The sequence below is a fragment of the Podarcis muralis genome, chromosome 1 (genome assembly GCF_964188315.1).
Source record: "Podarcis muralis chromosome 1, rPodMur119.hap1.1, whole genome shotgun sequence".
Classification (NCBI taxonomy): Eukaryota; Metazoa; Chordata; class Lepidosauria; order Squamata; family Lacertidae; genus Podarcis; species Podarcis muralis.
The window spans coordinates 45,893,633-45,920,740 of record NC_135655.1 but is presented as its reverse complement, the minus strand read 5'-3'; the positions used below and the strand labels follow the sequence as shown (position 1 = coordinate 45,920,740).

The window sequence follows — 27,108 nt, the reverse complement described above, 5'->3', positions numbered from 1 at the left end:
AGCATTGTTTGTTTTGTAACACCTACTGGAAGACAAACACTTTGGCATAGACTATGTATCCTATAGGAACCAGCCTTTTTACTGACACTTGTGCAGTGCATGGGCAAAAAATGAATACTTTTCAGATTAATATACTTTTTAAAAATGGCAATACATGTAATATTTAATGAAGTTATACGCACAGCTTTCATCTCTGTATATTTTCTTTTCTTTTCTCTTGTTACAGTTTAATTACTTATTCAGATCAGTACATTGACTATGACCCTTTTATAACTCCTGCTGAACCTTCTAATCCCTGGATAAATGATGACGCTGTATTTTGGGACTTAGAAACAAGGTGAGATATTAATATTTTTCACACTTCTTACTATTAATCATTTCTATACAGCTTTATATTTTTAGGGGGGGGGTCTCAAAGCTGTTTACAACCTATATTGCAGAACTCTTTTGGCTGCACAGTTTGCATTATCTTTATGTGAAGGATTGACACCTGCCTATAACAGAGGGAGAGGTGAGATGGCAAGACCTTGCAGAGAACAGCTGCTGGCTGGCTCCTCTCTTCCCAGAACTGACTCCCAAAATCCTAATAGTCATTGTAACAATTATTATTATTTATATAGCACTATCTATGAACAGGATGGTTTATTTACAAAGGAGGGTCCCTGCCCAGTTATCTAACATTATTATCTAAATTTGCTTCTCCTCCTCCTTATAGATTCCTTTGTCCCTTATTGTATCCCATCTGTTACATTGGATGTCATTATTTGAATTTAAAATAAGGGTAGTTAACTTTTCTGTCTCAGGCTGCATACAAGCCCAGAAGAGGGATTTTGTGCACTCCCTCAAACTTGTCATTAAATATATCATTAATTTCTTATTTTCTGAGATAAGAAATTTATTAGAGTAAGAGACCCTTCTGAGGAAAAGAATACGGCTGCATACTTATCACTCTCAGATTCTCCTTTCAATACATAAAACAGATACTGAATAGGAAATTATGCCCCCTCCCTCCCCAGAAAATCATAACTCACCCCAAATATTGCAGGTTGACATTTTCCTCTCTTGGGCTACAGAGTCGATTTCTTCAAATTATAAGCAAGTGTTTCTCTCTGATATCAGCTTTGTATCCACAAGCAGAGAACTACCTAGCTTATCTTTTTCTGACATTTTGACAAGGTAACAAATCATCTGCTTTCATACATACAGATTTCTCTACTCTTTGAAGTCAAAAGGGTGTGTGTGTCCCCCTTTAATTTAAATTATCACTACAGGCTCACTAATGAGCATTTTGAATTAAGCTGTCACAGAGAAATATACGTTGGGAGACTGGGGAAAAAACCCTGGCTGATCCTTATCTTTGTATCCTTTGAATAGCAAGGAGCCTTCTCAGCACCGGGTCAAAAGATGGGGCTTCTCTATAGATGAGGTGTTGAAAGATCCCGTTGGGCGTGACCAGTTTCTTCGGTTTCTGGAATCGGAATTCAGTTCTGAAAACCTCAGGTAAAGACCCTTCAGATACTCTAAAGATTTAGTGCTCCAAAGGTTGCAGTACTTGCTCTGCAGAAAAGTTCACTGATGTCAAGAGCAAGGAATGTGGGAATTGGACTCCTGTTTGGAATGCTATAAATTAGCATGACAGCAGTGCTAGTCTGTATCTAAAAGGTACCCTTAAGGTACCATTAAGGAATTTGCCAAAATCTTTGTTAAAAGGCATGCTGGTTGGATTTTGACAGAAATCTACAATTCCCTCTAGAAGAAGGGTAATTTTCCATATATGTTGGACTAAAATTAGTTATGATGCAAAGCAAAAGCTAAACGTGAGCGATCCCTGTCACCCTGTTATCATCATAACAAACACAAGCTGCAGTGACAGCTCAGTGTCAGTCTGTCAGTCATTCATTTGCTTAGCATTACATGCAAACTCACATGCCTCATCGTTTTCAAAAGGGGCAGGAACAATCTCTGGACAGAGATCTGAGACCCCATCTAGTGTTTAACAGACAGCTTTGTTAGTAGATTCCGATAATACATTTATATGCTTGTGTCAAACGGGGACAGATTTTGAATCAGTGTTACTGAGTGAGCTAATTCACAAAGAGAACAGAACAGGCCTTATTACTAAGCAATGTTTTCTGGGACGTCACATAAGGCCACTGAAGTATAGCTTTGCTTTATTTATTGATAAAGGATGTGGCAGCACCTTGAGAACACTGTTCTGTGACCGCTCCTGCAGCTACAGCTAAAGACTAGTTTCAGAACCGCTACATTAGATGCTCATAGTTCTGCAACAGATATCTTGGTGAATGCCCACACATATATCCAGGGCAGGAAGAAGAAAGGAATAACTGATATAGGGATGGGCTAGTTAATAGCCAAAGGATCTCTGTGGTGCTTGAAGAATGCAGTACTTATTTCACTGAGCCTACAACTGAATGTTCAGTATAGATGGATGAGACACAGCATGTTGTGTACTGGTTAGAGTCTTGAACTACAGTGGTACCTAGGGTTAAGTACTTAATTCGTTCCAGAGGTCCATTCTTAACCTGAAATTGTTCTTAACCTTAAGCACCACTTTAGCTAATGGAGCCTCCCACTGCTGCCACGCCACCGGAGCACGATTTCTGTTCTCATCCTGAAGCAAAATTCTTAACCTGAAGCACTATTTCTGGGTTAGCGGAGTCTGTAACCTGAAGCGTATGTAACCCGAGGTACCACTGTACTAGGACCAGGGAAACACAAGTTCAACCCCCACTTGCTTATGGCACCTTTGGACCATTCAGTCACTATCACTTAGCCTAACCTACCTCACAGTGTTGTTGTGCGGAGAGATGGGGAAGAGGTGTGCTGATGTGAGCTCCTTAGAGGAAATTGCAGAATATAAATGCAGGTGGTGGTGATGATACCGGAATAGTGAAGGGATAGTCCAATCACAGGGGAGGGGGCAATTGTGGAGTGCAGTTGTGGCTGATGAAGGAAGACCTCATCAAAATGCAACAGCCCCCAGGACCAGATGGGCTGCGGAAGGAGAGGCTGCTAGTTCTGGGAGTTCCAGGATCCTGTGGGAGGGAGAAGCTATTTCAGTATTTTGCCTATGGCGACAAAATGCCTAAAGCCAGCCCCGAGGGGGAGTTTCACCAGCTGTCTCCAGATTTTTCCTGTCAGAGTTTTTTGTGTATTCGAACCAGCTGGAGAAATCTCCAACGTCACAATTGGAACTCTCTTTCTCTCTTTATATTAACCTAAGAGTAAGGTAATTCCTGAACCTTGAAAGCAAACATGTATGAATGCTGAGAAAAGGGACATTTGTGAAGTACCTAAAGACCTTAAGGGTAGTTATTAAAAAAAGAGGATTCACAAACACAAAAATAATGGAAGACAAGCAATTGGGCGGGGGGGGGGGGGCTTTGTTAGGTTTACTAAATTCCCTTAATTTCAGATACTTTTTTATTTCCTTGTTTATTCCAGTGGGTAGCCATTTCCTCAGAACAGCACAGTGTTGTGAAAACAACAAATGCCACTCCTGTGAACACATCAATATTATCCTTACCTGATACACAGGATGCAGATTTAGCTGCACCTTCCTCTCCCTCCTCTCAGTGTGCTTAGGGCAAGGAGGAAGGACCAAAGCTCAGTGGTGGAGCACCTGCCTTGCTTGCAGAAGGTCTCTGGTTCAATTCCTGGCATCTCCAGGTAGGGATAAGAAAAGCACAGGACACACAGGCCTACTGAGACCAGGTTCCCAGAGAGGAGCTCCCAGCCGCTTTGCCCCTTTTTGCAGCTGTGTAAGACAAGGTTTGGCTTGGTGTGCATCCAGCCTGGGGCTCCTAGTTCTGCTCTCGCCTCACTAACCCTCAGCTGTAGCCAGTGTTTGACCTCGACTCATTGTCTCTGTACCTACTGCCTTTGACAGCCTTGGACTAAAATGCCTGTCAGCTGCCGCCATGTGCATAGACACCTCAGCTGGCAGTAGAAATGGTTAGTTGTGAGGCAAGGCAAAAGCTAAACGTGAGCGATCCCTGTCACCATGTTTATCATCGTAACCAACACAAGCTGCAGTGACAGCTCAGTGTCAATCCGTCAGTCATTCATTTGCTTAACGTGAAGGTTCAGCACAAAACTGGAAAAGATCCAATTGCCAAGACAAGAAATCAGCAAAAGTGATTAAACAATATACACTATGTATATGCTTAAAAGTATGCCTTTACCCACCTGGTGTCCTCTAGATGTTTTGAACTACAACTCCCATCAGCCCTAGCAAGTGGGAGGTACCAAATCTGGAAGGTACCAGGTTGGTGACCTTATATGAAATTACTTCCAACATGATAACAGGAAAAGACACTACTGCAAGCATATATGTGTCTATAAAGAGGTGAACAACAGCAACAAAACACATTTTCTTGACAGTGAAAGACGGGTACTAATCAGACTCCTAAGGCATCTTGTCCTAAGAGATGGTACAAAAGGTAATGATTACTGTCTCTGTGTGACCTTTTAAACTGTAGTACAAAGAACACGAGGCCGAAATTCCAAGGAGCTGAAATAACTTTGCTGTTTGTTGACATCAGCGTCTGTAGTTTCTTAGCCACTAGAGGGTGCAGATGCTCTACAGGTACTAGTTTCTGCTAAATTCAGGTGGAAGATCTCTGACATCGTGTGGATATGAAAAGGAGTACTATATTTCATAGGCCTAGAGAAGAACCCGAAGCCTGACTGATTGTAGAACTGTTGCTACTCACCAGTGTTCACAAGTTATACTGGAAATCCTGTAGAACTGAAAATTATACATGGAAAGCTTGCCACACACCTCAGAACTGAGATGTAAATGTGAAGCATGTTCTATTTTCCTCTTTTAGGGGATATCATAGATGCAGTGTCCTGAGCCACACTATGTGAACAGGGTCCCAATAACAACCCAATTATAGCCCACCTAATACCTTGAGATCTCAAAGTTTTTGTTTTCTACACCCAACATAAGAAAATGCTCCTAGTCTCAAGAGCTGGACAATCTATTCTGGATGAATCATACATGCTTTCATGACGCCTGCAAGTGTCTGAAGCTTTGGCACTGTAAGCCCATCTGAGAAGCAAATCCAAGCTGCACTGAGCTCAGAGAATTGAAGAACAGGTGTCACAAATAAATACTTTTCACACACAGCAGGTCCTGATCAGAGCAAGTATGATTCATTATATTTCCCAGTATTTGGGAGGGGGAAATGAGTTCTTTTGCAAGGCTGTGGTTTTGATTTTTTATAAGGCTCAATTAATATGAGCCTTATAAACATAGGAATTTGGGTGCCTGGTAGCTTAAACGAGATCTGAGAAGGGCAACGAACGCAAACAGCAGAATCCTTGGCATATCTTCTCAGAATTAAGCCCCACTTAATACATACATTTTATTTGTATGCTGCCTTTCCATGCTCAAGGTGGCTCAAAACATGAGCATATATATGTGGGAATCACTAATGACAGCTATCACTTCACTGGAAAAAAAGACAGCTTTTGGATTGCCCTTATCACTTTTCATTCAAATAGATTTGGTATATATAAATGTTTCTTTTGATGAGCATGCTTTCAAGAACAACTATTACCTTACTATGAAGAAATGGAGAATATTCTCCCTTCCGGATGGTATAAATTGCATTACATGGTTATCTTTAGCAGACACTCAACAGTGATTACCGTATTTTTTGCTCTATAACACGCACCCGACCATAACACGTACATAGTTTTTAGAGGAGGAAAACAAGAAAAAAAAATATTCTAAACGAAACAGTGGATGTATGATTTTTGTGGTTCATGCTGTGGCCACAGACATGTGATCTGACGGTGAGTTTGGGGTAGCCCAATGCAAAAATCCTGAGGATCCATGTGGATCCATGCTTTGTAACCACGTTTTTGCACCACTGCGGCCCCAGGCAACAGTGGGTGCATGATTTTTTTGGTGCAAGCTGAAGCCATGGACATGCTATGTGATCTGATGGTGAATTTGGGGTGACCCAGTGCAAAAATCCTGAGGATCCATGTGGATCCGTGCTCTGTAACCACGTTTTAAGTGGGGAGGGAAGGAAAAGCACTCAAGGGACAAGGAACACGCGTGGGGTGGGTGGAGAAGGATACTGTTAATAATGCAGAAGAGGGGTATAAGAGGAGAAGGCTCCTCTCCTCTCCCGCTTTGCTCCTTTAAAGCAAGCAGGCTCTCTGTCCCTCTCTCCTCCCCACTCAGCGGCTCTTCTCCCGCTTTGCTGTTTCAAAGCGATACATGGAGGAGGGAAGGAAGGGGAACCATGGATCCTCTGCTCACGACTGCAGCAGATCCCCCCGTCATCCGTAGGCATTCGCTCCATAACACGCACAGACATTTCCCCTTACTTTCTAGGAGGAAAAAAGTGAGTGTTATGGTGCAAAAAATACGGTATATAAGAAGGGGACATTATGTAGAACATATTTCTGCCACATCCTGGTAGGTTTTGAATACTATTCTCACAAGTAGCTCCTCTGACTTCCCATGATTTGAATGTCTTTGTGAAGACTACAGAATTAGACTCTTTGGCTAGAAAGGGTGCAATCTACCGAAATGCAGTCCCTCATTGGATGTACGTTAAAATAAACAGTAAATATACCCTGGGTGGGTAGATTCTTCCTAAGAGGCAAAAGGCAAAGCACATCCTCGATTTCTTCTGCGCAGATCCTTGCTGGTAACAGCCAGTAAGGAATTTGACTAGCAGTAACTTAATTTGTGGTTGTGGTTAATATTAAAACTCCAAACCCACCTTTCCTTCTTTTCCCCCAAATACTCACAATGGCATTTGTCATTTCTAAATGTGTTTCTTTCTTATGGCTGTTTATTCCAGGTCTGCGTCCTCTTTGTCTGTTGTCGTCGGTTTACGTTCTATTCTGCCTGCCCACTGCCACAACTGTGTGCTGTCTGTAAAGAGAATGTAGCGAGGAATCCCTTTCCTCTGGCTAGGCAGAAACCTTTCTCCTCAGGCTGACTTTAAAGTGTGGGGGCAGCCATTGTAGCAGCAGAATAGCTTTGTCCTATTTGCTGGGGGGCTTTCCATGCCTGACCTTGCCTTGGACCGTCACCATGTCCGCTCCTTATCCCATAAAATGGAGGTCCATTTTAGAACCCTCCTTTCTTATGCAGGTTTGCTGATTGCATTGCATACTAGTCCCGCATTTCAGTATACAGAGGAGATCATGTAGTAATTTAGGCTGGGTTAGGTGTTTTCTTCCAGGATTACAAGCGCTCAAAATGGGTCTGTGTAAACTGTGGCTCCCAAGGACGGGCTGCACCACAGCTGATCATTAAAGTGTTCCATATCTCAAATGGCTTATCCTCCTTCCTCTTTCTCTTTGGTTGCCATGGCTATGGGGGAGGAGGACCGGAATGGACGGTCAATCAAACTGCAGGCGGTTTTGAAAGGCAACTGTGGAACAGCCCACCAGATCCTGTCACACAGATGGCTTTAATACTTCTTGCAGGGTGGAGAGATTGTTAAGAACAGGAAATGGCAGAATACAGCTGCCTTTTGGGGGGGTAGGGGGAAGTACGAAAAGAGAAAACTTCACAAAGCTCAAGCCAAATGAATGGAAAATGTCTTTTTTCCAGCGTTAGCAACATGGCTGAGGTTTGTGATTAAAGAGAAGAGGGCAATCTTTACTGTCTTAAGTGGTGGAGAAGGAGAGAGGCACAATGGATGTGCTTGTTTGCATCCCACTTTCCTTCCATCACAGAAAATACATGTAGTCACCCATCCAGCACAGAGCAAGGCACACACCTTCTGAGCTTCAGCAAAGCAATGGCCTCGTGACCTTTTAACGCCATGCATTTCTCAAGCTGCTCATAAAGGGTTTACCTCCAAAGTACATGCAGCGTAGACTCCTTTCGAGATTTATTTAGTTGGGGGGTCACACATATTTAATCATCATTTGGCGACTTGCACATTGAATGAGTTGTCACAGACTGAATACCGCAGATTGCATTTCCGTATCACCTGACACATAATGTTTCTACATGGTGCAGTTTCAGCTGCCAGTGGTGAGAAACCATAGTAGACAACCGAGCCAGCCCCTCTTGTACCACCTACAAGAAAAAAAGCAAAATGGTGACAGAGCATGTGATTTGCACGCAGAGGCTCCCAGCTCCAGTCTTGGGTGTCCTCAGTTAGAAAGATCAGGTAGCAGGTTCTGGGATTGCCCTTTAAAACCCTGAAGAGTTGCTCCTTATACAATTGCTTGCCCTGACAGTTCTTGTCTAGGGTTGCCCAAATTGGATGGAAGTTGCAGTTATTGTGAATGCCCACTGGGTGTCATTATCACTTTGTGCAGATTCCCGACAAAGCACTTTCTTGGCAGTAGGAAAAAGAGGTTTATTTCTACAGTTACTTTTAAGGGGCACCTGGGGGGGGATATTTTTGTTACGCATGTGTAGGCAACATCCACCCCACACCAGTGTGAACACATCCAGTTGCATCGATATGTCATGTTAAGCATTGATAAAATGTAAATGCCTCATTTGAGTTTCCTCTGGTGTGTTATCAGCTCCAGATGATTAATATTGATCCTGTTGGACAAGCATATGAGCACATTATAAGCAGTAAGCAACTCAGGCACGCAGTGTAAAACAGCAAATTGTGTATGGCAGATGTACATGTACAAATTATTTGTTTGTTTGTTTCTTAGATTTTATACCCTGCTTGATTGTAAAAAAAAAAAAGGCGGTTTACAAAAGATAAAACAGTAAAATCAAGAAAAAAATCATAACCCTACTTTAAAACATACAAAAGATAAAATACTAAAACAGATTAAAATTACCTTGGCATTCTAGGCATCTGTGTAGACTTTTCTAAACAAGCATGTTTTTAGCAAGTGCCAAAAAGAGTACAGTGGTACCTCAGGTTACATACGCTTCAGGTTACAGACTCCGCTAACCCAGAAATAATGCTTCAGGTTAAGAACTTTGCTTCAGGATGAGAACAGAATTCGGGCTCCGGCGGCGCGGCAGCAACAGGAGGCCCCATTAGCTAAAGTGGTGCTTCAGGTTAAGAACAGTTTCAGCTTAAGTACGGACCTCCGGAACGAATTAAGTACTTAACCTGAGGTACCACTGTACAGTGAAGGCGCCTGCTTGATCTCAATAGGCAGGGAGTTCCAAAGTCTGAGGTACTGCCACACTAAATGATCAAGTTCTCTGTTCAGTATAATGGAAGGAGCGTCTCCACCCCCATTGTTCAGCCTGGACACTGAGGTCCTCCTCCAAGGGCCTTCTGGCAGTTCCCTCACTGCGAGAAGCGAAGTTACAGGGAACCAGGCAGAGGGCCTTCTCAGCAGTGGTGCTCTCCCTGTGGAACACCCTCTCTGCAGATGTCAAGGATAATTTTTAGAAGACATCTGAAGGCAGACCTGTATCAGGAAGTTTTTAATGTTTGGCATTTTACTATGTTTTTATATGTGCTGTAAGCTGCCCAGAGTGGCTGGGGACACGCAGCCAGATCGGCAGGGTATAAATGATAAAATTCTTGTTGTTATTATTAAATGCAGAATGGGTATTAGGTGGCACCTGTAGTAGTGCCAATTCTGCCGATCAAAGTGGTTGACAGGACACCTATTGGGTTAGGCCATATTACAGTATAGGTAAACTGGTCCCAAGTTGTTAAGGGCCTTACATATCAATAGTAACACCTTGAACTTGGGCCAGCCTCAGATTGGCAAGCAGTGCAGATCTCTGAGCATGGGCGTTATATGCTGGCAACCCTGCAACCGTGCCGCAGCATTCTGCACTAACTGCAGCCTCTGGATGAAGCACAAGGAAAGCCCCTCATAAAGCACATTGCAGAATCTATCTTGAATAAAGGCAATTTCACAGATGAAGATTTTTATAAAATAAATCCACTGTGTTTTCTATCAGTTCTTTACATGAATGTAAACTCCACATTGGATTTAATGCACATTCCATCTCAATTTATCACCTACCTTAACAGCATTTCCATATTGGCTCAAACCACAATAGACTCAAATGCACCACAACTGCGACCACTTTCCTAGTGGTTAGACCTATCACATTTTGGTTCTTGCAAAGTTTGTTTTACGAGCCACTGAATTAGTGTAACTGAGTTGGGTTTAACATAATTTGAATATTGGCTGCATAACATGTCAGCTTCTGTTCTATAAATGAATTTTCTTATTTTCTTTAATGTAAAATTCAGTGGAGCTAGGACTGGGATTAGCCAGTGCCATGGTAGCTCAGGTTGAAGCACATCTCTGAAACGAATTTCCCCTGTCTTTTCCCTTGATATAGGTTTTGGTTGGCTGTCCAAGACCTGAAAAAACAACCATTGCAAGATGTAGCTACCAGAGTGGAAGATATCTGGCAAGAGTTCCTCGCTCCTGGGGCCCAGAGTGCCATCAACCTGGACTCTCACAGCTATGAGATAACAAGCCAAAATGTCAAAGACCCAGGGAGGTACACATATGAAGATGCACAGGTTCGGACTTGGGTGTCATTCCTAATAGTGCACTAGAACAGAGGAGGGGATGTAACTTTTTAATTTCAGGTTGGGCAAGAATTGTGTCAGTAAAATGTACTTGTGTTTAGCCAGTTAATATATACAATGAGGACTACGGGCAAAAATACAAGAGCTGGATAAGCCAATTCACACTAGAAATGTATTCTCAAAAAGGAACTAATTGGATATGCTCCCAAACCTAGCTCATTCACAAAATCCATGGGACTTTTGTTGAATTTGCTCTTTCTACCAGAAGGTTAGAGTGTGTTGCTGATAATACCAAGGTTTATAGATTATAGATTTAATCCCTATATGGGACAGCGGCATAGGGGGTTGGTCTAGATGATTCTCAGGGTCCCTTTCCAGCTCTGGGATTTTATGATATACCCCCTCCCCAAACCTGGCACCACACTTCTCTATGTCTCATTAATGCTTGAAAAGGTTTGAAGCAGGAACTGAGAGATAGTTCTCCTTTAGCATGAGATAACCAGTGCAAACACATTATAATGACGTATCACGTTTTCTGGGGGCTGAGCCTTGGCACTGAAAACAAATTTCAGGGGTGAGACCTGGCACACCCTGGCTCAAATTAAGCAGCGAGTTCCCACAGGAGTTCACAGACATCGCATTCCTGTGCAATAAGCCAGGCATAATTAGGTAAAAGAAAACAGTGATGTGGTAGGGAGGATATGAGGGTATTCTATTAAAAAACTGTGCAACATGGGAAAGAGAACAAACAATGGGAACATCCTTGGGTTGGCTGGGGGAGGAAAAGGTTTCGCTATGCAGTACTTATCTTTTTAAACTGAGCCCTCCCGTAAATTGAACAAGTTATCTTAAGCCCTAGAATGTGTAGAATCTGCATCCAAGGGAAGATCAAATGGTTCTTGCCTGCTTCATATCAGCTCATTGAACATCATGCTTGCATAGGAGGCAACGCACAATAATTGCTCCATGCACCCCAGATTTGGTGGCTATCAATGGCTGGACAGAGCCTATGCATCCTGGGATCTACCAGAGTGGGCCCCTGTTGCAGAGTGTCTAGCACATGGAGAGAAGGGCCCTATTTGCTTGCTATGGCTCTTCTCCATGCGTAGAATAAATATGTGCGTGGTAGGCAGCAGCTGGCGCTACCTACTGCCATTTGCACCATGAAAAGCCCATCACCACACTCTGCACAGAAGTGATGGCAGGGCTCCATGCAGCGAGGAATTCCGAATCCTTTTGGGGTATGCTTGTGCGTGGGCCCATGTAGCAGCAGGAGTGGGAATCTGCTGCCACCTCTCATAAGTGCATTCATTCTACATGTGGAGAAGAGCACAAATGAGTGAACAGGGCTCAGAGGTATGGCCTGGAAGGAGATGGGGTTAGTGAGTGCCACGCCCCTCCTTCACTGCAGGTAGGCTCTGCATGCATCCACATAAGGCTTTAGTCCTTAGCTGAATTTAAGGAAGCCTCAGTTACTTGAACTATATTGTCCTACGGAGATTATTTATAGGAGCTAAATTCTGATCGCTGTTAATCTTGCTTCTCATATTCACGCACACCTACCATATAAAGAGTTACCATTTTTGCCAAGCATGTGCAGAAGGCAGCAAGTCCAGTGGGATGAGTTTCAGAGGTGATGCCCGTCACTGAAAAATAAATAAATGCAGATAATGCCTATTTGATTAGCAGCATGCCAAAATGTAACTGGTGTGGCTGGATCAGCTGAGACATAGAAGTGGGAAGCAGCCAGGCATATATCTAAGGGAAAGAGAGAAGAGCTGTTGCTTTAGAAGGCAATGGTGCCTGGAAAAAAGACATAGCAGCCCAGATTGTTTTTCTATACAGGAAATGAAAAAGGATTTCCCCCAAATGAGTAAGCGCATAATGGTAAACGCATCGTTCAACATGTTGATCTGCACTGTGTTTCAGAGGCAATGCACTGTGGCTTTGCAGCATACGATGTATCTCCATAGTGGGCTTTAAAACAGCATTTGCCAATCTTTACAAGTCCCCCCACCCTGATAACACAGGCATACGGCAAGCCCAGATGGTAGTTCTGTTCTGAGAATTACCCCACAGCCAAAGCCTACACCCGCAATGTGGTTTTGCCCTGCCTTTCAAGGGATACAGATCCGTATCCATTATACTCCTCTGCATATGTTTTTCACTTCTAATTCCCCATAGACGTGACCAAATATATCATAGTGCTGACACTTGCTGGAATGTGGCCTACAGTGCTGACAAGTTATTGTTGTAATGTAGAATGTTTGCTATTGTAGGCTGTTTGAATAAAGCCACATCCTGTCCCTCTACTCCCACTCGAGTGCCAAAAAAACCCCAAACTGCAAGAAAAATCACCATATTTCCCCTGCAAATATTTCAGCTTGTGGGCAACATGCTCTTCACAGAGGAATACATGGGGAGGATAAGGATGTTGTGGTTTCTTGGCTACTGATAAGATTACTGAGTCACAATTTAAAATAGAGACAGGACAGACATTATACGGCTGGGGACCCTGCAAAGAATCTGTACCCTTCTGTTGGGCTTTTGTGTAGGTGAACATTTTGAAACCTAGAGCCCTTCAAGCGTTTTGGAGCCTGACTGTGGGCTATTCTGGCTGGGGCTGATGGGATTTGGGAGTCCAAAGCATCTGGGGAGGGGGCACCAGATTGGGTAAGGCTGGTGTGAACTAGCCTGCTTCATTCCTGCCAACGTTTCATAGGTGAATCCTTGTGGAACCTTTGTTTTTTACTCCCAAGGAAAATGGGGTTGCCGCTATACTGACACAAAGGATTCATTGACTGATCAGCTCTCACCATCCCACTTTACAATTACACATTTTCCTTCTCAGTGTAGGGGGAGATTGAATGGTATACTTGAATAACTTACACTGTTTATGATATGTACATACGATGCCACAATATATAACTGCTGAACTAAATCTCCTGCTAACAACTCATGACCTGGATCCTGCCTTCTTAGACTCAGTGTGTACCTGGATGAGAATTCAGTGTACAGTGGTACCTCGGGTTAAGTACTTAATTCGTTCTGGAGGTCAAACCTGAAACTCCTGCTGCTGCTGCTGCTGCTGCTGCTGCCGCACCGCCGGAGCACAATTTCTGTTCTCATCCTGAAGCAAAGTTCTTAACCTGAAGCACTATTTCTGGGTTAGCAGAGTCTGTAACCTGAAGCGTATGTAACCCGAGGTACCACTGTATACAGTAGGAAGAATGAAGCCAGCTCTCAAAGCAGGCGCTGACTCTGACCATTTCTGGTCTTTGCATCTCTACAGGAATGGTTTTGTCAATAGCATTGCTCTTTACAATAGCTTAAAACGGTTTCCCCTCCCTTCTGTCTGACGAAAGGTTCAGTGTCACCTGGACAGATGCACACTTTGGCTGCAACAGAAATTGACCCAGGAAAAAATGCCACATAGTTCCAATTTTATGTTCTTTGGTATCTTGTATTGCAGCCGCAGGCTGCATTGCCGCTGAAGGGACAATATTGTCCAAGCCTAGGTGCTGACACTCATAAACTATCTAGAAACAGAAAATGAACTCGTGGTACTTTTTTCTTCTATGACTATGTAGCTACAAGTCAAGCAGCAAATGTATTTAATCCAATAGCAAAGCCAGCTACTCCTATAGTAGAACTACTACCATTGAATGTTTAAAAATGCGGCTGCAGGTGGAGTTAGAAGAATAAGAGTACATTTAGGCAGCTGCCTGCTTGGCCTGAAGTACTTACATGAGACCAAGCCACTTGTGACACAACAAATTGAGCACCAGTCATGAACCATTTATTGTGACAGCCTCTCTGACAGCCTCCATTTTTGCAGTCTTGGGCAGGCAGAAAAAGCAAGAGATCTACAGAGCCCTAATATGGGCAGGCACAACTCCAGGATTACAGTGCTCTAAATATGGCTTCCTTTGTCATGTCCCTCATGCTGGTGGATCATCCCCCTCACTGTTGCCAAGTGGTTAAGGATGCTTTGTCCTCCTGTTTATTTCCAGGAGGAACGAGGGGCCTGTGAATGGGACCTTCTGCCAGTGGTGGTGATATTAGTGTCAGTGGCTGCCATTATAATTGCCCATGATGCACCAGAATCGCATGGTTTTGCCCCGGGGCCTTTTTGGCAATTACAGTAGTGGCCACAAGCCTATTGGCAAACCAGGTAAGGGGTCCCAGGATAGTGGCATGTCTCTTGCTTTTCCAGAGATGTTATGAAAGGCAAGGGAAACCTCTTTTCCCCTTGTTCTTTCTTCAAGCGCATGAAAAAAGAGTGGGGGGGAGTTCTTCGGTTTGCACAACAAAAGGAAAATAGGGATGCTTTCTTATATTCTGATTAGCTCTGTTGAATACTCAGCGCAGAAGACAGAGATAAAAGTGACACAATTTTAAACAGCTCAGCTGTTCCCAGGATGTTTGTCTAGTACATTCAAGGCCCTGACTGACTGGCTGCTTGCCCACCCTGTGTCCTAGCCAGGGTTGTTGTTGTTCAACGGTTGTGTAGGAGGAGAGGGAGCCTTGAGATCTTCCTGCCGTGGATTGATTTGAAGCAGGTGCCTTATCGGAGCAGCCTCCATCTTATCCCACCTCCCACATACCCATCTGGAGATCAGGGTTGCTGTGGTTTTGTGTTCCTTTCCATTTGGTTCTAGAAAAATGTCCTTCATCTCTTCCCAGAGATATGGCTTGTACGTAACAGGAGGGAAATGCGGGAGCCATATCTTTATAGCAAGGTTTTACTTCCCTCCCTCCTCAGTTGTCAGCCTTGGTGCTTGGAGATTTCCTCCTAGACTTTTCTGACTGATTTATTAGCATGGCGGGGATGGGGCATAGGTTATCAACCATTGTATCTTCGTGTTCTTTACTCTTTATACTCACAAAGTCAATCATATTGCAACACCAACCAACAGCCCCATCCCATTTTCCCGCCTGATGTGAAACAGGAAAGTGCTGCCGCCCTGCCAAAGCCTCGCTTGCTGGGATTGCGCAATGATGGCTTCCAGTGTGATCTCATGAGATTTGTGGAGCTCTCACAAGATCTCACTGGAAGCCACTGCCATTGCTGCTTCTTGCTTCTCCAGAGGCGGGTGCCTAGGTCTTCCGAAAGCTTTAGTTCTTCAAAGATGGGCCTTCAAAGTCTAGTCTGCTCTTCTGGTGGGGCACTTCTGGTGGTTCCCCGTGCCCCTGAGGTTCAGCTGTCCTTCACTAGGGCCAAATCTTTAGCATGGCAGTCTCTGCCCTGTGGAACTCCCTGCCAGTGGAGGTTCAGCAGGGAGCTATCCCTGCCTTCTGAAAATGGCACTATTTAGGCAAGCCTTTGCAATATGGATTTCTCTTTTTAACCAATCATATATCTACTGGTGTTTCAAATAATATTTTATGGCTATTTATGGATTGAGTTTAAATGTTGCAGATTAGAAATATTTAAATGAATGAGTGAGTAAATGAATAGTACGACTTCTAGAAGACATCTGAAGGCAGCCCTGTATAGGGAAGTTTTTAATGTTTGTTGTCTTACTGGGTTTTAATATTTTGTTGAAAGCTGCCCAGGGTGGCTGGGGCAACAAAGTTAGATGGGCAGAGTACAAATAAAATAATAAAACTATTATTATTATTATTACTATTACTATTATTATTATTATTATTATTATTATTATTATTGGTCTGCCTGACAGAAGATATGAATGGGATAGCACAGGCTGTCATGGTTTTGTTACTAGGCCTACTCTGGTGTCTTTAAACACCCTGATACATGAAGTTTTTCCCCATCCCATTCTTCTCCATGCCAGAAAAAGGGGCAAGAGAGAGACCAGCTGGACTGAGTTACATTTTCAGTAGAAACAGATGTAACCTTCAATGGTGATAGAATTACAGTAAGGTCTGGGAAGGTCAGGCCCCTTTGCAGCATTAGGGGCCTCCTGGCTTCCCTTCAGGACTCAGAGATACGCATTTTGTACAAAAAGAAGGAGCCGAAGGAAAAGAATTCTCCTTTGTTTCACCCAGACTGGTGTTCAGAGCACATGGAGCTGAGACAGGGAAAATAACAAATTCACCCTAAGAGCTGTGTGAGGCAGAAGCAACGGGCTGAAAAGGGTAAAAGTTTCCTTCAAGTATTCAAGGCAAATAAAATCATAAATATCTAACACAAGTTACACAGGGAGAAATTGCATCCGCGTGCTTTCAAATCCTCTCAGACTGGGGGGGTTTGGATGTGTACTAGAAATCCACATATCAAAACTGAAGTTAGAAAATATGAATTCTGAATTTATCCCCTGCCCTCGGGCCGCTTTTTCTAAATCTTTCATTTTTGATATATCCACATTAGCTTCGTACATTTGATGTAATGTGGATTCACACATCGGTGTTCCTATAAAAATAGCTCTATCAAAATCTATAAGCCATGGCAGCTAAATGGAACCTCCATGTTCAGGGGCAGTTTAGCTCATTGATGACAGAAACTGATCAGGAAGGGCAAACAGTCTCTCATGCACAGTAGATTTTTGAAAAGATATTGTGATCTTTAATGGGTGCTATGGTGTCCGTGGGCACCATGCTGGAAACCCCTGCTGTTATTGGAAACTGCTCTATCCAGGTGCTAGGGTTCAAGTCATTACTTGGGTCTTTCAAAATGATGATGTAATTAACTGTGAGTAACAGTAGGTGCCCTGGGACAGGTCCAGAGGGACAAAAGGAGAGAAGACTTAAACTGGCTTCACATATTTCACACAATCAACGCTTTGCCAACTCCCCTGCCCTTGCAATCTGTTGTTCCATGCCAAGAACTAATTGCATATTTTCTTTGTGGGCTGCGCACACATTTTAGCAGTCCTGTAGCATCAGCAGATATTATTGGCATCTCCATAGGGGTGCAGACTTTAATCAATATAATCTGTTACCCTAAGAGTCTCTATCCACTGCCTGCATAAGGACGGCTTAACTATTGCTGAAGCTATAATTCAAGCCGGAGCCCTTGCAGGCGGCTGCTCTCTCAGGTAGGACAGCGAGAGCGAGGCTGAAGCAGCGACAGCTGGAGGGCACTCTCTGCAGGTTGCAAAGGCGAGTGCAGCTTCCCCAGCAGAAGTTGCACAAAGGATGAAAATGAGTTCTGCTGTTCTTGGGCCAGCCCTTCATCTGGAAAGGGGAGCTTGCAAAACTTTGCCATCAGAGACTGCAATCAGATGACTGTCTGCCAGTCATTTGCCAATTTCTTCCTTCAGTGTTTTCTCCATGAACATTCCAAGCTTGGGAATAATTTTAAACAATTACTGCCTGCCGGTGCTATTTTTATAGAAAAGGAGGTGCCGGAACTCGCTGTGAACGCCTCCCTTGTTCTCAGAAAATGGCAATGGTGCCCACCTGAGAGGTGCCAGCACTGAGTTCTGGCTGAAAATAAAGCCCTGCTGCCTGCCAGTGAAAAGAATAGAGTTGCAGTGGTTTACCAGTCCCAAGATAGGCAGTTCTTAGAGACGAGTCATAATTTGGTTATCTGCAAAAATAACTATTCATCAGTTGGCTTGGTGTTTTGTGGTTTGTTTTGTTCTGCTGCTGCTGCTTTTTTTTTTGAGCAGTGCAATGCGGATGTAGAAGACTTGTGTGACAACAAAGAGGCACTCTGGGGAAACTAAGGCACTGGGAGAATCTGTGGCAGAGAGAACTCCAGAACAGTGGCAAAGCTGCACACTCCAACACCGGGGGTGGAGAGCAGGCGGGGGCGTGGCTGGCACACGTCCCGGGGGTGTGGCCCGCTGCCCGCAAGGGTGTGGCGTGAGTCCCAGGGGCGTGGTGTGGTGCCTGCAGGGGCGTGGCACTCAGTGCGGTGGGGGGTGCACAGCATGTGTCCGGGGGGGTGTGGCCGTGATGGTACCCCCCTCCCTGATGGTGCTGGGGGCGGTACGCTCCCCCCGCCCCCTTTCCTCCTCCAGTGCTCCAGAATCAGGCAGAAGCTGAAGCAGGCAAGTGGGAAAGGGTAAGGGGCAGAGATGAGTCAGGCTGGTGAAGAGTCACAGGGATCTCCCTCTCTTGCTGCAACAAGCTCCCTCCCTCCCTGACTCCCAGAACCACAAGCGGCATGAAAAGTGCGGAGCAAAGGCAGGCTGCACGCAGAAGTAGTATCCGATTGCTTGGGAAAGGCCCTGGAGAGGAGGAGACATACATTAGATGGCTTGGGGAGGCGGGAACCTTTATTCTTGGCAACTGGTTTCATGGAGTAAGAACTACAAGGAAGGAGCTGGTGTGCTCAGGAGGCCTGACACTCAGCCAAGTCGGTGAAGATTGTATTTTTGCTAATAAAGTGTTATCACCAACTTTGACCTGTGTGATTTGCTGCCTGGCTCGCTCTGTGACAGATATCAAGTGCAGGTGGTATTGACTGGTGACAGGAACTTGTAAATATGTGCAATAGCTTGATGGAATAGGGGTGGATTGAATAGGAAAGGAGAACTGTGTATATGTTTGAAGAGGGGGATTGGGGTTAGTGTTAGAGCCATATTCACAGCCAGAGCCATGAATATGCATACATACGCATTAGCATATGCAAATAGGCATTTTAAATACCTAGCCGATGCCCCTGGATACAATTCAAGGGGAATCTAGCACATTACGTGTGCAAAGGTGTTTCTGTACCAGGATCATTCACTCTACCTCAGCCTTCCCCAACCGAGCACCATCCAGGTATTGTTGAACTACAGATCTTTCGCCATGCTGGTTGGGACTGGTGGGACTTGGAGTCCAACAACATTTGGAGGGCATCAGGTTGGAGAGAGCTGCTCTAGCTGGACTACAGCAACAATGTTTGTACTGTAAACATGCTCCAATGGCAGATACAGGTCTAGAAGATTCAAAGTGTTCTCAATGGCACCATCTTCACCAGTAGAGAACATCTGTGTATCAGTAGCTGTGTTAATCATCTGTATTCTGGGTGATCAAGTCTGTTCCTGAAATGAGTTCTATCCGGCTTCTGATAGGATGCTTTGAGGGTCTGCTGACTGAAAGATGAGATGGAAATGTTTTAGATAAATGCGCAAATATTGTATAGTATTCATAAATGCCTGCTTCGTATCCAGGAAGCCTCTTTGGTGTTTCTCTTTTCTAGGTGCCCAGGAAATGTTGACTAGTGTCCAGGTAACAAATCTCAGCCCGTTGTTTCTTCCCTTCCCACAGGAGCACATTTACAAGCTGATGAAGAGCGACAGCTATGCACGTTTCCTCCGTTCTAACGCTTACCAAGACTTGTTGCTGGCAAAGAAGAAGGTATCTGTCGGGAAGGACATGCTTGCATCTCTGAGCACTTCTTGACTCCTGCCTGCTGCTTGCTGCTGTGTGAACATGAAAATTAAGTTATTTGGGGGGCTTCTTGCTGACTGAAAGCACTTCTCTCTTTCTTTCTCCTTGAAGCTCCATGTTTGGCATCCCTATAAACAGCAGTCAATGTGAGGAAGACCTACCCTGAGCATCCTCTGCGAGGATCATGTGAACTAGAAGCTGCCAAGTTCTGAGCCTGGTCAATGGGAAGGGGCAAATGGCTTGACTGCCAAAAGGTCAGGGTTCAATCCCTGGTGGGACTGGGAAAGACCCCCTTTCTGAAATCCTAGAGAGGTGTATTGTCAGTCTCTGTGGACAATGCTGAGCTCTATGGACCAATGGTCAGACTCCGTATAAGGCAGTTTCCTAGGCTCGTACATCAGTGGAGCACACTGGCTGTCTGCCCGATCCTCCTTTCTCAACTCTTCTACCTCAGGGTCAAATAACAAAATACACTTGATGCACAATGCACAGCTACATCTCTGTCTTTTCTTATTTGCACCCATGGAGGACCCTGACGTTGCTGGCACTGTTCAGCTCATCCCTCCCTAGGAGCAACACAGCTATGGGGATTAGTTCAAAAGTTCCCACTGGCACTAAGTTCTCATTGCCTCCCCTCCCCACCCGTTGCAGTTCTAATATCAATCCAGCGGAAGGGGCACACCTGCAATTACATAAGGGGAGAACACCTGGAGCCAGAGCTGCACGCTAAGGAGGAGGTGTAATGTGTAGTTTGACCCTGAGGACCTTTAACTGGAGATGTGAGAGTTTGACCCTGGGACCTAGCATGGGATCCACTGTGGAGTTACAGCTCGATCCACCGTGGAGTTACAGCTCCTTCACAAGGATCTCTCAAACTAAACATAAGGCATTAAAGTCCCATTCTAAACTCCTTCAGGATAAATATGTGATCTTGTGTAACGTTACCTATGACTCTCTATTTTTCATAACCATGGCAGTAACTAATGACTGGGAAAAGTAGCACAAACCCTCTTCCATTTAGTGTCTTATGTCAAGCCTTGTAGCTTCTCGTAAGGGATGCCTTGCATGGAGACTTCGTCATGATTTCTTATCAGCTCCCCTCCCCTCCTGTTTTACCTGCACTTTCCTGTATGTGGTTTCTCCCCTCCCACTTTTTTCCATTTAATTTTAAACTAATTACAGTAAGACTGGGAACTCCTCAAAAGCGGCACACCTTTCCATTCCTTTCTGCCTTTTTGGCATCTGCATGCCCATTATCAGCAATATGTTTTCCATCCAGGTCAAAATAATAAAGGGTTTATTGTTGCGCTGATAATCACCTGATTATCCAGGTGGGGAACAGAGGTAGTTTTATCTCCATTTGTGGCTGTGTTTGAACGTCTTTCAGAAGCTCCTCCACCTAGAACCATGTTGGATAGACATCTGAGAGAATTCCCCACTTCTCTCATTTGCCTTTGACCTTCAAGACACTTTGTGCAGAGTTTTCCCAGCTTCTGCAGCTTGGGTTTACTGCGGTTTCCTATTGCTTTGCTCTTTGCTGTCTCCATCCTGCTGGGGCTTCCATATGCTGCCAAATGAAAGTTAGCCTCCACTGCAGCTCCAATGTGCTCTCGATGATTAGAATGGATTTCCCACAATCCAGCAGTCCCTTCTGTGTTCAGGAGCTCAGAGGCACAGCTGGAGTTACTGAGCAAAGCCTTCGCACTTCTGTTAGTGTGGCGGCGGCCCCTCATGCACTTTGGAGACAACTAGATTGGATCGAATGTGTTGGAACAATTGGGCGAAAACTGTTGTACTCTGAAGCAGCCCTCACTTAGCTCCAAGAGTGTGCCAGGTATTTTCCAGAACCATATTTTCCATGCTGTCTGCCATTGTGAATGCTGTATAGAGGCAACAGACCAAATAAGAGGTTCTCTTATACCAGACATTGACTTCAGGCAGGTTTTAGTGGCATAAGTTGAAGTGGGGAAATGCAGGTACTGTGGTAAGGTCCTATTTGCTCTGTGTGGTTTTCTTGTTTCTCTTCAGACTGGTGGGTTGCTGCCACACATGGACTGTGGACTTGATGGGTTACTGTTTCAAGAGGCTTTCTTTAAAGTACACCTTCCTTTTAGTGTATGCTTCAGGGTGCAAAGTGACTACCTATGAGCATCGTTCTGCTGCTTCTGTTGGAATCTTGTCAGATGATGCAAAGCATCAGATTTTATTTAAGGTATACATGTAGCCCTAGTCCGCATCTTGAATTGGTTCCACAGACTCCTCTAGTAGTTTGGTCCCAGAAGGGGTAGCCTTCTTAAATAACTGAACTGTGGGTGCTGGGTGATCAATCACCTGTAGTGGTTTTCTTTTTCTTTTTTCAGATGTAGGGTTTTGTACCCAAGTGCTTTCAGGGGATCAAGTAACTAAAGTACGGTTGGTTGGTTGGTTGGTTGGTTTGCTTGCTTGCTTTGTTTTTTAAAGAAAATGAAATAATTAATGGGATTGTAAGAGGTTGTTTCAGGAGGATGTAAGCTTTGCTGGAGTTCTGTTTCAATTTCAAAACTAGAAAGGGTATATAAGCTTCGCTGCTGCAGAAGGACAGCAAAAAGTGTTTAGTCACTTAAAAAAACAAGAGTCCAAAACAGCTTTGGAAACAAAGTGAGCTCTGAAAAGCAAAGCATCCCAAAGGAAAGCTGTAAGGATGTGTTGGTGCAAAGTGTGCTTCAGCTGGAAGGCACAGGGGCACAACCCCATCTCTGAGTCCTGACTGACTGGGAAGATGGTTGGATGCGACACTGGGAGGCAGCATTAACTGAGCTACCTCACAGCTGTTAGGGCAACGCCTGCCTACTGCTCCCTAAGAGTTGATGAGGGAAACATCTAATGCAGGCATGTCAAAAGTCCATTTCGGGGGCCTAATCCAGCCCACCGGTCAACAACAACTCCAGCTCCAACTCTAAAAAAGCTCAAAAACTTCAATCCTAAAAAAATCAATCCTAAAAAGCTCAACAACGTTTGGTTGGCCCTTTGGTCGGCCCCCACGGCCCTTCATTTCATCAAATCTGACCCTCTTTGAAAAATGTTTGGACACCACTGACTAATGTATATTTTTAAGAGTGAGAGTAAAGTGTACCTCTTGTTTTAATCCATCAGCAGGCAAAGAACTATAGTCATTACATCTTATTTCAAACTCCATGGTAATATAACACTATTTCATTGTCCCATGATAACATAACACTATTTCATTGTCCCATGATAACAACCATTGATCATATCATTTTTCATCCCTCTATCTAAATTTGAATGTTTGGTAAAGGTAAAAGGACCCCTGAGCTTTAGGTCCAGTCGTGGACGACTCTGGGGTTGCGGTGCTCATCTCGCTTTACCGGCCTAGGGAGCCGGCGTACAGCTTCCGGGTCATGTGGTCAGCATGACTAAGCCGCTTCTGGCAGTGCACAGAAACAACATTTACCTTCCTGCTGAAGCGGTACCTATTTATCTACTTGCACTTTGACGTGCTTTCAAACTGCTAGGTTGGCAGGAGCAGGGACCGAGCAACGGGAGCTCACCCCGTTGCGGGGATTCGAACTGCTGACCTTCTGATCGGCAAGCCCTAGGCTCTGTGAATGTTTGTTAGTATCAGCTAAATTTGCTCTGATGGGTTTTAGGTTAGCCCCATGGTGGGGTTTCATTGCTGTTGTAACCTAAGTCTAAGGCTGCATCCACACCATACATTTAAAGCACCTGGCTTTCCCCAAACAGTCCTGGGAACTGTAGCTCATTCTCACAGAACTACAGTTCTTTTTATATATAAAAAAGATTGTGCTAAGAGTTTTCATAAGACATTACAATAAAAAACAAACTAAACAAAAACAAAAAGAAGATGAAGAAAAGAAAAAGACAAAGTCCTCTCTCATGGGTAGATCTTTAACCCTTGTCTCACAAAGAAAGAGGTGGGCCCTCCCATTTCTCACCTGGGAGCTCCCCTTTCTCTTCCCCTTCCACTCTGGAAGAGCTTCCCTGCCTCTCACACAGGGTCCTTCATCAGCCAGCCATCACCTTCACCTGCATCGAATCCCCTCATTGGCCCAGAGAATAACAACAGCAACAACAACTAGAACAAAACAAAACAGAAGCAAGAGCAAAGCAAAAAAAAGGAAAAGTAACAAAGATAAAAGTAATACAGGAATGAGAAAGCAATACAAGAATAAAAAAGGAAGATCAGGAAGAAGAGAAAAATGAAAAATAAATGAAAAGGACTTCCAACTATCCGTCTGTCAATTGTACATACAAGAGTTCTTTAAAGTCTTCAAAATGTTTACCCCAGGGTGGTATCCAGCTGTTCCTCCTTCTGCTAGGTGATGTTTTTCCCAGTCTTCAACTCCTGGCGTCTCAAGTACAGAATTACAATTCTCAGCACTGCTAAGAAACTACAGTTCCCAAGATTCGGCTGGGGGGGAGTCATGTACTTCAAATATATGGTGCATATGCAGCCTACCATTAAGCTGAATGGGGTGGCTGCCTCCAGCAGTTGAATTTGGTTGTCCTGAAAAGGCAGCAAACGGATAAATAAAATAGCTTTTATTGTTGTGTTTTAAGGCCAGGTAGTGGGAGAGGGGAGTTGTGAGGTTTTCTGCATCAGGCACCAAAATAACTTGGCCAGCCTCTGGAGTCCTGTGCACCTTAACCTGGGAAGGGGCATTTGCTGCTCTGCAGCAAAATGACTTGGATGTGAAATCCCCTGCAGGAATGACACATCCTGGCACTAGGTCTTGTATTCAAAGAACTAGCTATTTGGGGGTTGGAGTAGGAGCAATCAGGTCGTGTGGCTAAAGCAAAGCCAGGGGAAAGAATGCAGATACGGCAGACCTATGGACCCACATTTTCTCATCCCCTTGCAGCTAACTGGAATGAGCGCTTTCCTTATCAAAGCATTTTTACTTTACATAGCTATGCCCAACTCTTTGCTACAACAATGGGTTGATTTGTTCTCTTGTGGCAACTGCCCTCCCCCCACAACCCTTTTTTTTTTGTTTTTGCATGTTTGAAAACTGCATAAGTGAGCCCCTGCATATTTGTATGTGCTGAATTCTGCATTTACAGAACTTAATGAGTGGAAATGTTAACATGCTGCCGCAGACAGAACGGTTAGGTTTGTAATTATTCGCCCTGCTTTAAGAGAGGGACACACAGAACGCTCCAATTAAATTCATCAAGGTTTATGAAACTGTCCCCAGGATGTTCACTTTTCAGTGGACTCAAGCAAGCAACAAAGATCTAGTCACCCACAAGTTATCATCTGAGCATACTTTGTTAGGCAGGAATACTGTTGATAACAAAATGCACACTTCCTTTTTTGATCTGTGTCAATCTATTTGTCATACTTGCAGTGCGATGCTATGCATACTTACGTGGAATTTACGTTCCCCTATGTTTTAGCAAGTGTGTTTAGGATTGTGGCCTCAGAATAGCCTCGCTCAGGCGTGTTGCCTTAGCAGGGAATGTCAACATGAGCAGGGAGGTGTGGAAGCTTGCATGTTCACCCCACCCCTAAGGCCCCCACATGCATCAGCTCCACTTACTCCACCCACAACCTTCCCACAATGCACTCAGAGTCCTATTCATGAACAAGCACTCTGATAGCAGAGGGGCTTCCTGATTGCAGGAAGGCATCTAAAAACATATTTAGTCTAGCATGCCTGGAAACCCCTTCCAGACTTTCCTGCTCAGCTTAGGAAGGTTGGGGTAGGGCAGGACATTGGGGAATTGCCCTGCCTGAATGCCCCTTACTTGTATTGGCATTTCCTGTTCAGGCCTAATGCCTAAGCAAGGCTTACGTCTATAGTACCTGTCCATTTTCAGAATGCTTGATGTGCAATATTTCAGCCATCCTCACAAGAACCCGGTAAGGTAGGCCAGAATTATTGTTCCCATGCTTCAGATGGAAAGAGGAGGTACTGGTGAGGAAACCCACTGTTTGCCTAATGCCAGCTAATAATTCTGTGTCTCAGTTTGAACTGGAAATGTCAGAACACACACCCTTTGCTGCATCATTACATCAGCTCTGAACTGATTTGGTCTCAATCTCTTTCAGCACAAGAAATGGCATATAATAGGTTGTATTCATTGCTGTTCCCCCTTGAACTGATGGAAGGTTATTTGACACAGCAGAGGCTTCGGTCAGCACAACAGGAAGGAAAACAATTTTCACCGCTTCCCTCTCCCCCTACAGACTGCACCCCACCCCCCAAAAAATCTGCTCCAGATGGTTAGGAGCAGTGTTGTGGGGCAGAGGGGTTTTTGGTTTTGCAGAAAATTCAATTTTATAAGTTCATTCATAACAATGGATTAATGCAAAGTGCAAATAAACATTAGGCAGGTTTTTAACTTTGTTTACTAAATACCTGTAAAATAAACTAACTACATTAAATAGCTCTCTGGGGCATCATATAGTATTCTGTTGCAACCTGAACATTTCCCAATGAACATTTTCTGATGCAAATTACCTTAATCTGCATAGGAAAGTTTTCTAGACAACTTTCCCAGAAAACCCACATCCCTGTTTGGGGGACGCTTTGGAACAAGCCTGGGAGGTGGCACAAGATGCTGCAGGGAGAAGAGGGAATTAGCCAAAATAAGCTCCCTCCTTATTTTGGAAATCTCCTGTTTCATCATCTCCTATTGAACACCATTGGATGCAACCCATTCAGGGATCTAGAACCAGCTGTGGTTTAATGCAATTCTATTCATAGAATCATAGAATCATAGAGTTGGAATAGACCACAAGGGCCATCGAGTCCAACCCCCTGCCAAGCAGGAAACACCATCAGAGCACTCCTGACATATGGTTGTCAAGCCTCTGCTTAAAGACCTCCAAAGAAGGAGACTCCACCACACTCCTTGGCAGCAAATTCCACTGTCGAACAGCTCTTACTGTCAGGAAGTTCCTCCTAATGTTTAGGTGGAATCTTCTTTCTTGTAGTTTGGATCCATTGCTCCGTGTCCGCTTCTCTGGAGCAGCAGAAAACAACCTTTCTCCCTCCTCTATGTGACATCCTTTTATATATTTGAACATGGCTATCATATCACCCCTTAACCTCCTCTTCTCCAGGCTAAACATGCCCAGCTCCCTTAGCCGTTCCTCATTTCCCAAAATCTATACTTAGCTGCCTAATGCGCAGTCAGGCATCCAACTCAGTGTTATCCTCACTGAGGGGCAGCAGTTCTCCAGAGATTCAGGCAGGAGTCTTTCCAAGGCCTTCCTGGAGATGCCAAGGACTGAACCTGTTTCCTTCTTAATTCAAAGCATGTGCTCTATCACTGAATGATAGCCCCTCTCCAC

At 44.3% G+C, this 27,108-nt stretch overlaps 1 protein-coding gene across 5 annotated transcripts in view; it reads left to right on the top strand.

Moving 5' to 3' along the window:
* Nucleotides 1-27,108, top strand: part of RGS6 (regulator of G protein signaling 6) — a 228,938-nt gene that overhangs the window by 182,504 nt on the left and 19,326 nt on the right. For 4 of the 5 annotated variants that reach the window (XM_077927474.1, XM_077927476.1, XM_077927465.1 and 1 more), the window contains exons 13-16: nucleotides 227-337; nucleotides 1,375-1,500; nucleotides 10,301-10,487; nucleotides 19,665-19,754. In XM_077927474.1, coding sequence (XP_077783600.1) covers nucleotides 227-337; nucleotides 1,375-1,500; nucleotides 10,301-10,487; nucleotides 19,665-19,754 — 514 coding nt within the window. The remainder of the gene's footprint in view (nucleotides 1-226; nucleotides 338-1,374; nucleotides 1,501-10,300; nucleotides 10,488-19,664; nucleotides 19,755-27,108) is intronic. The other variant, XM_077927480.1, reaches the window with a different exon arrangement.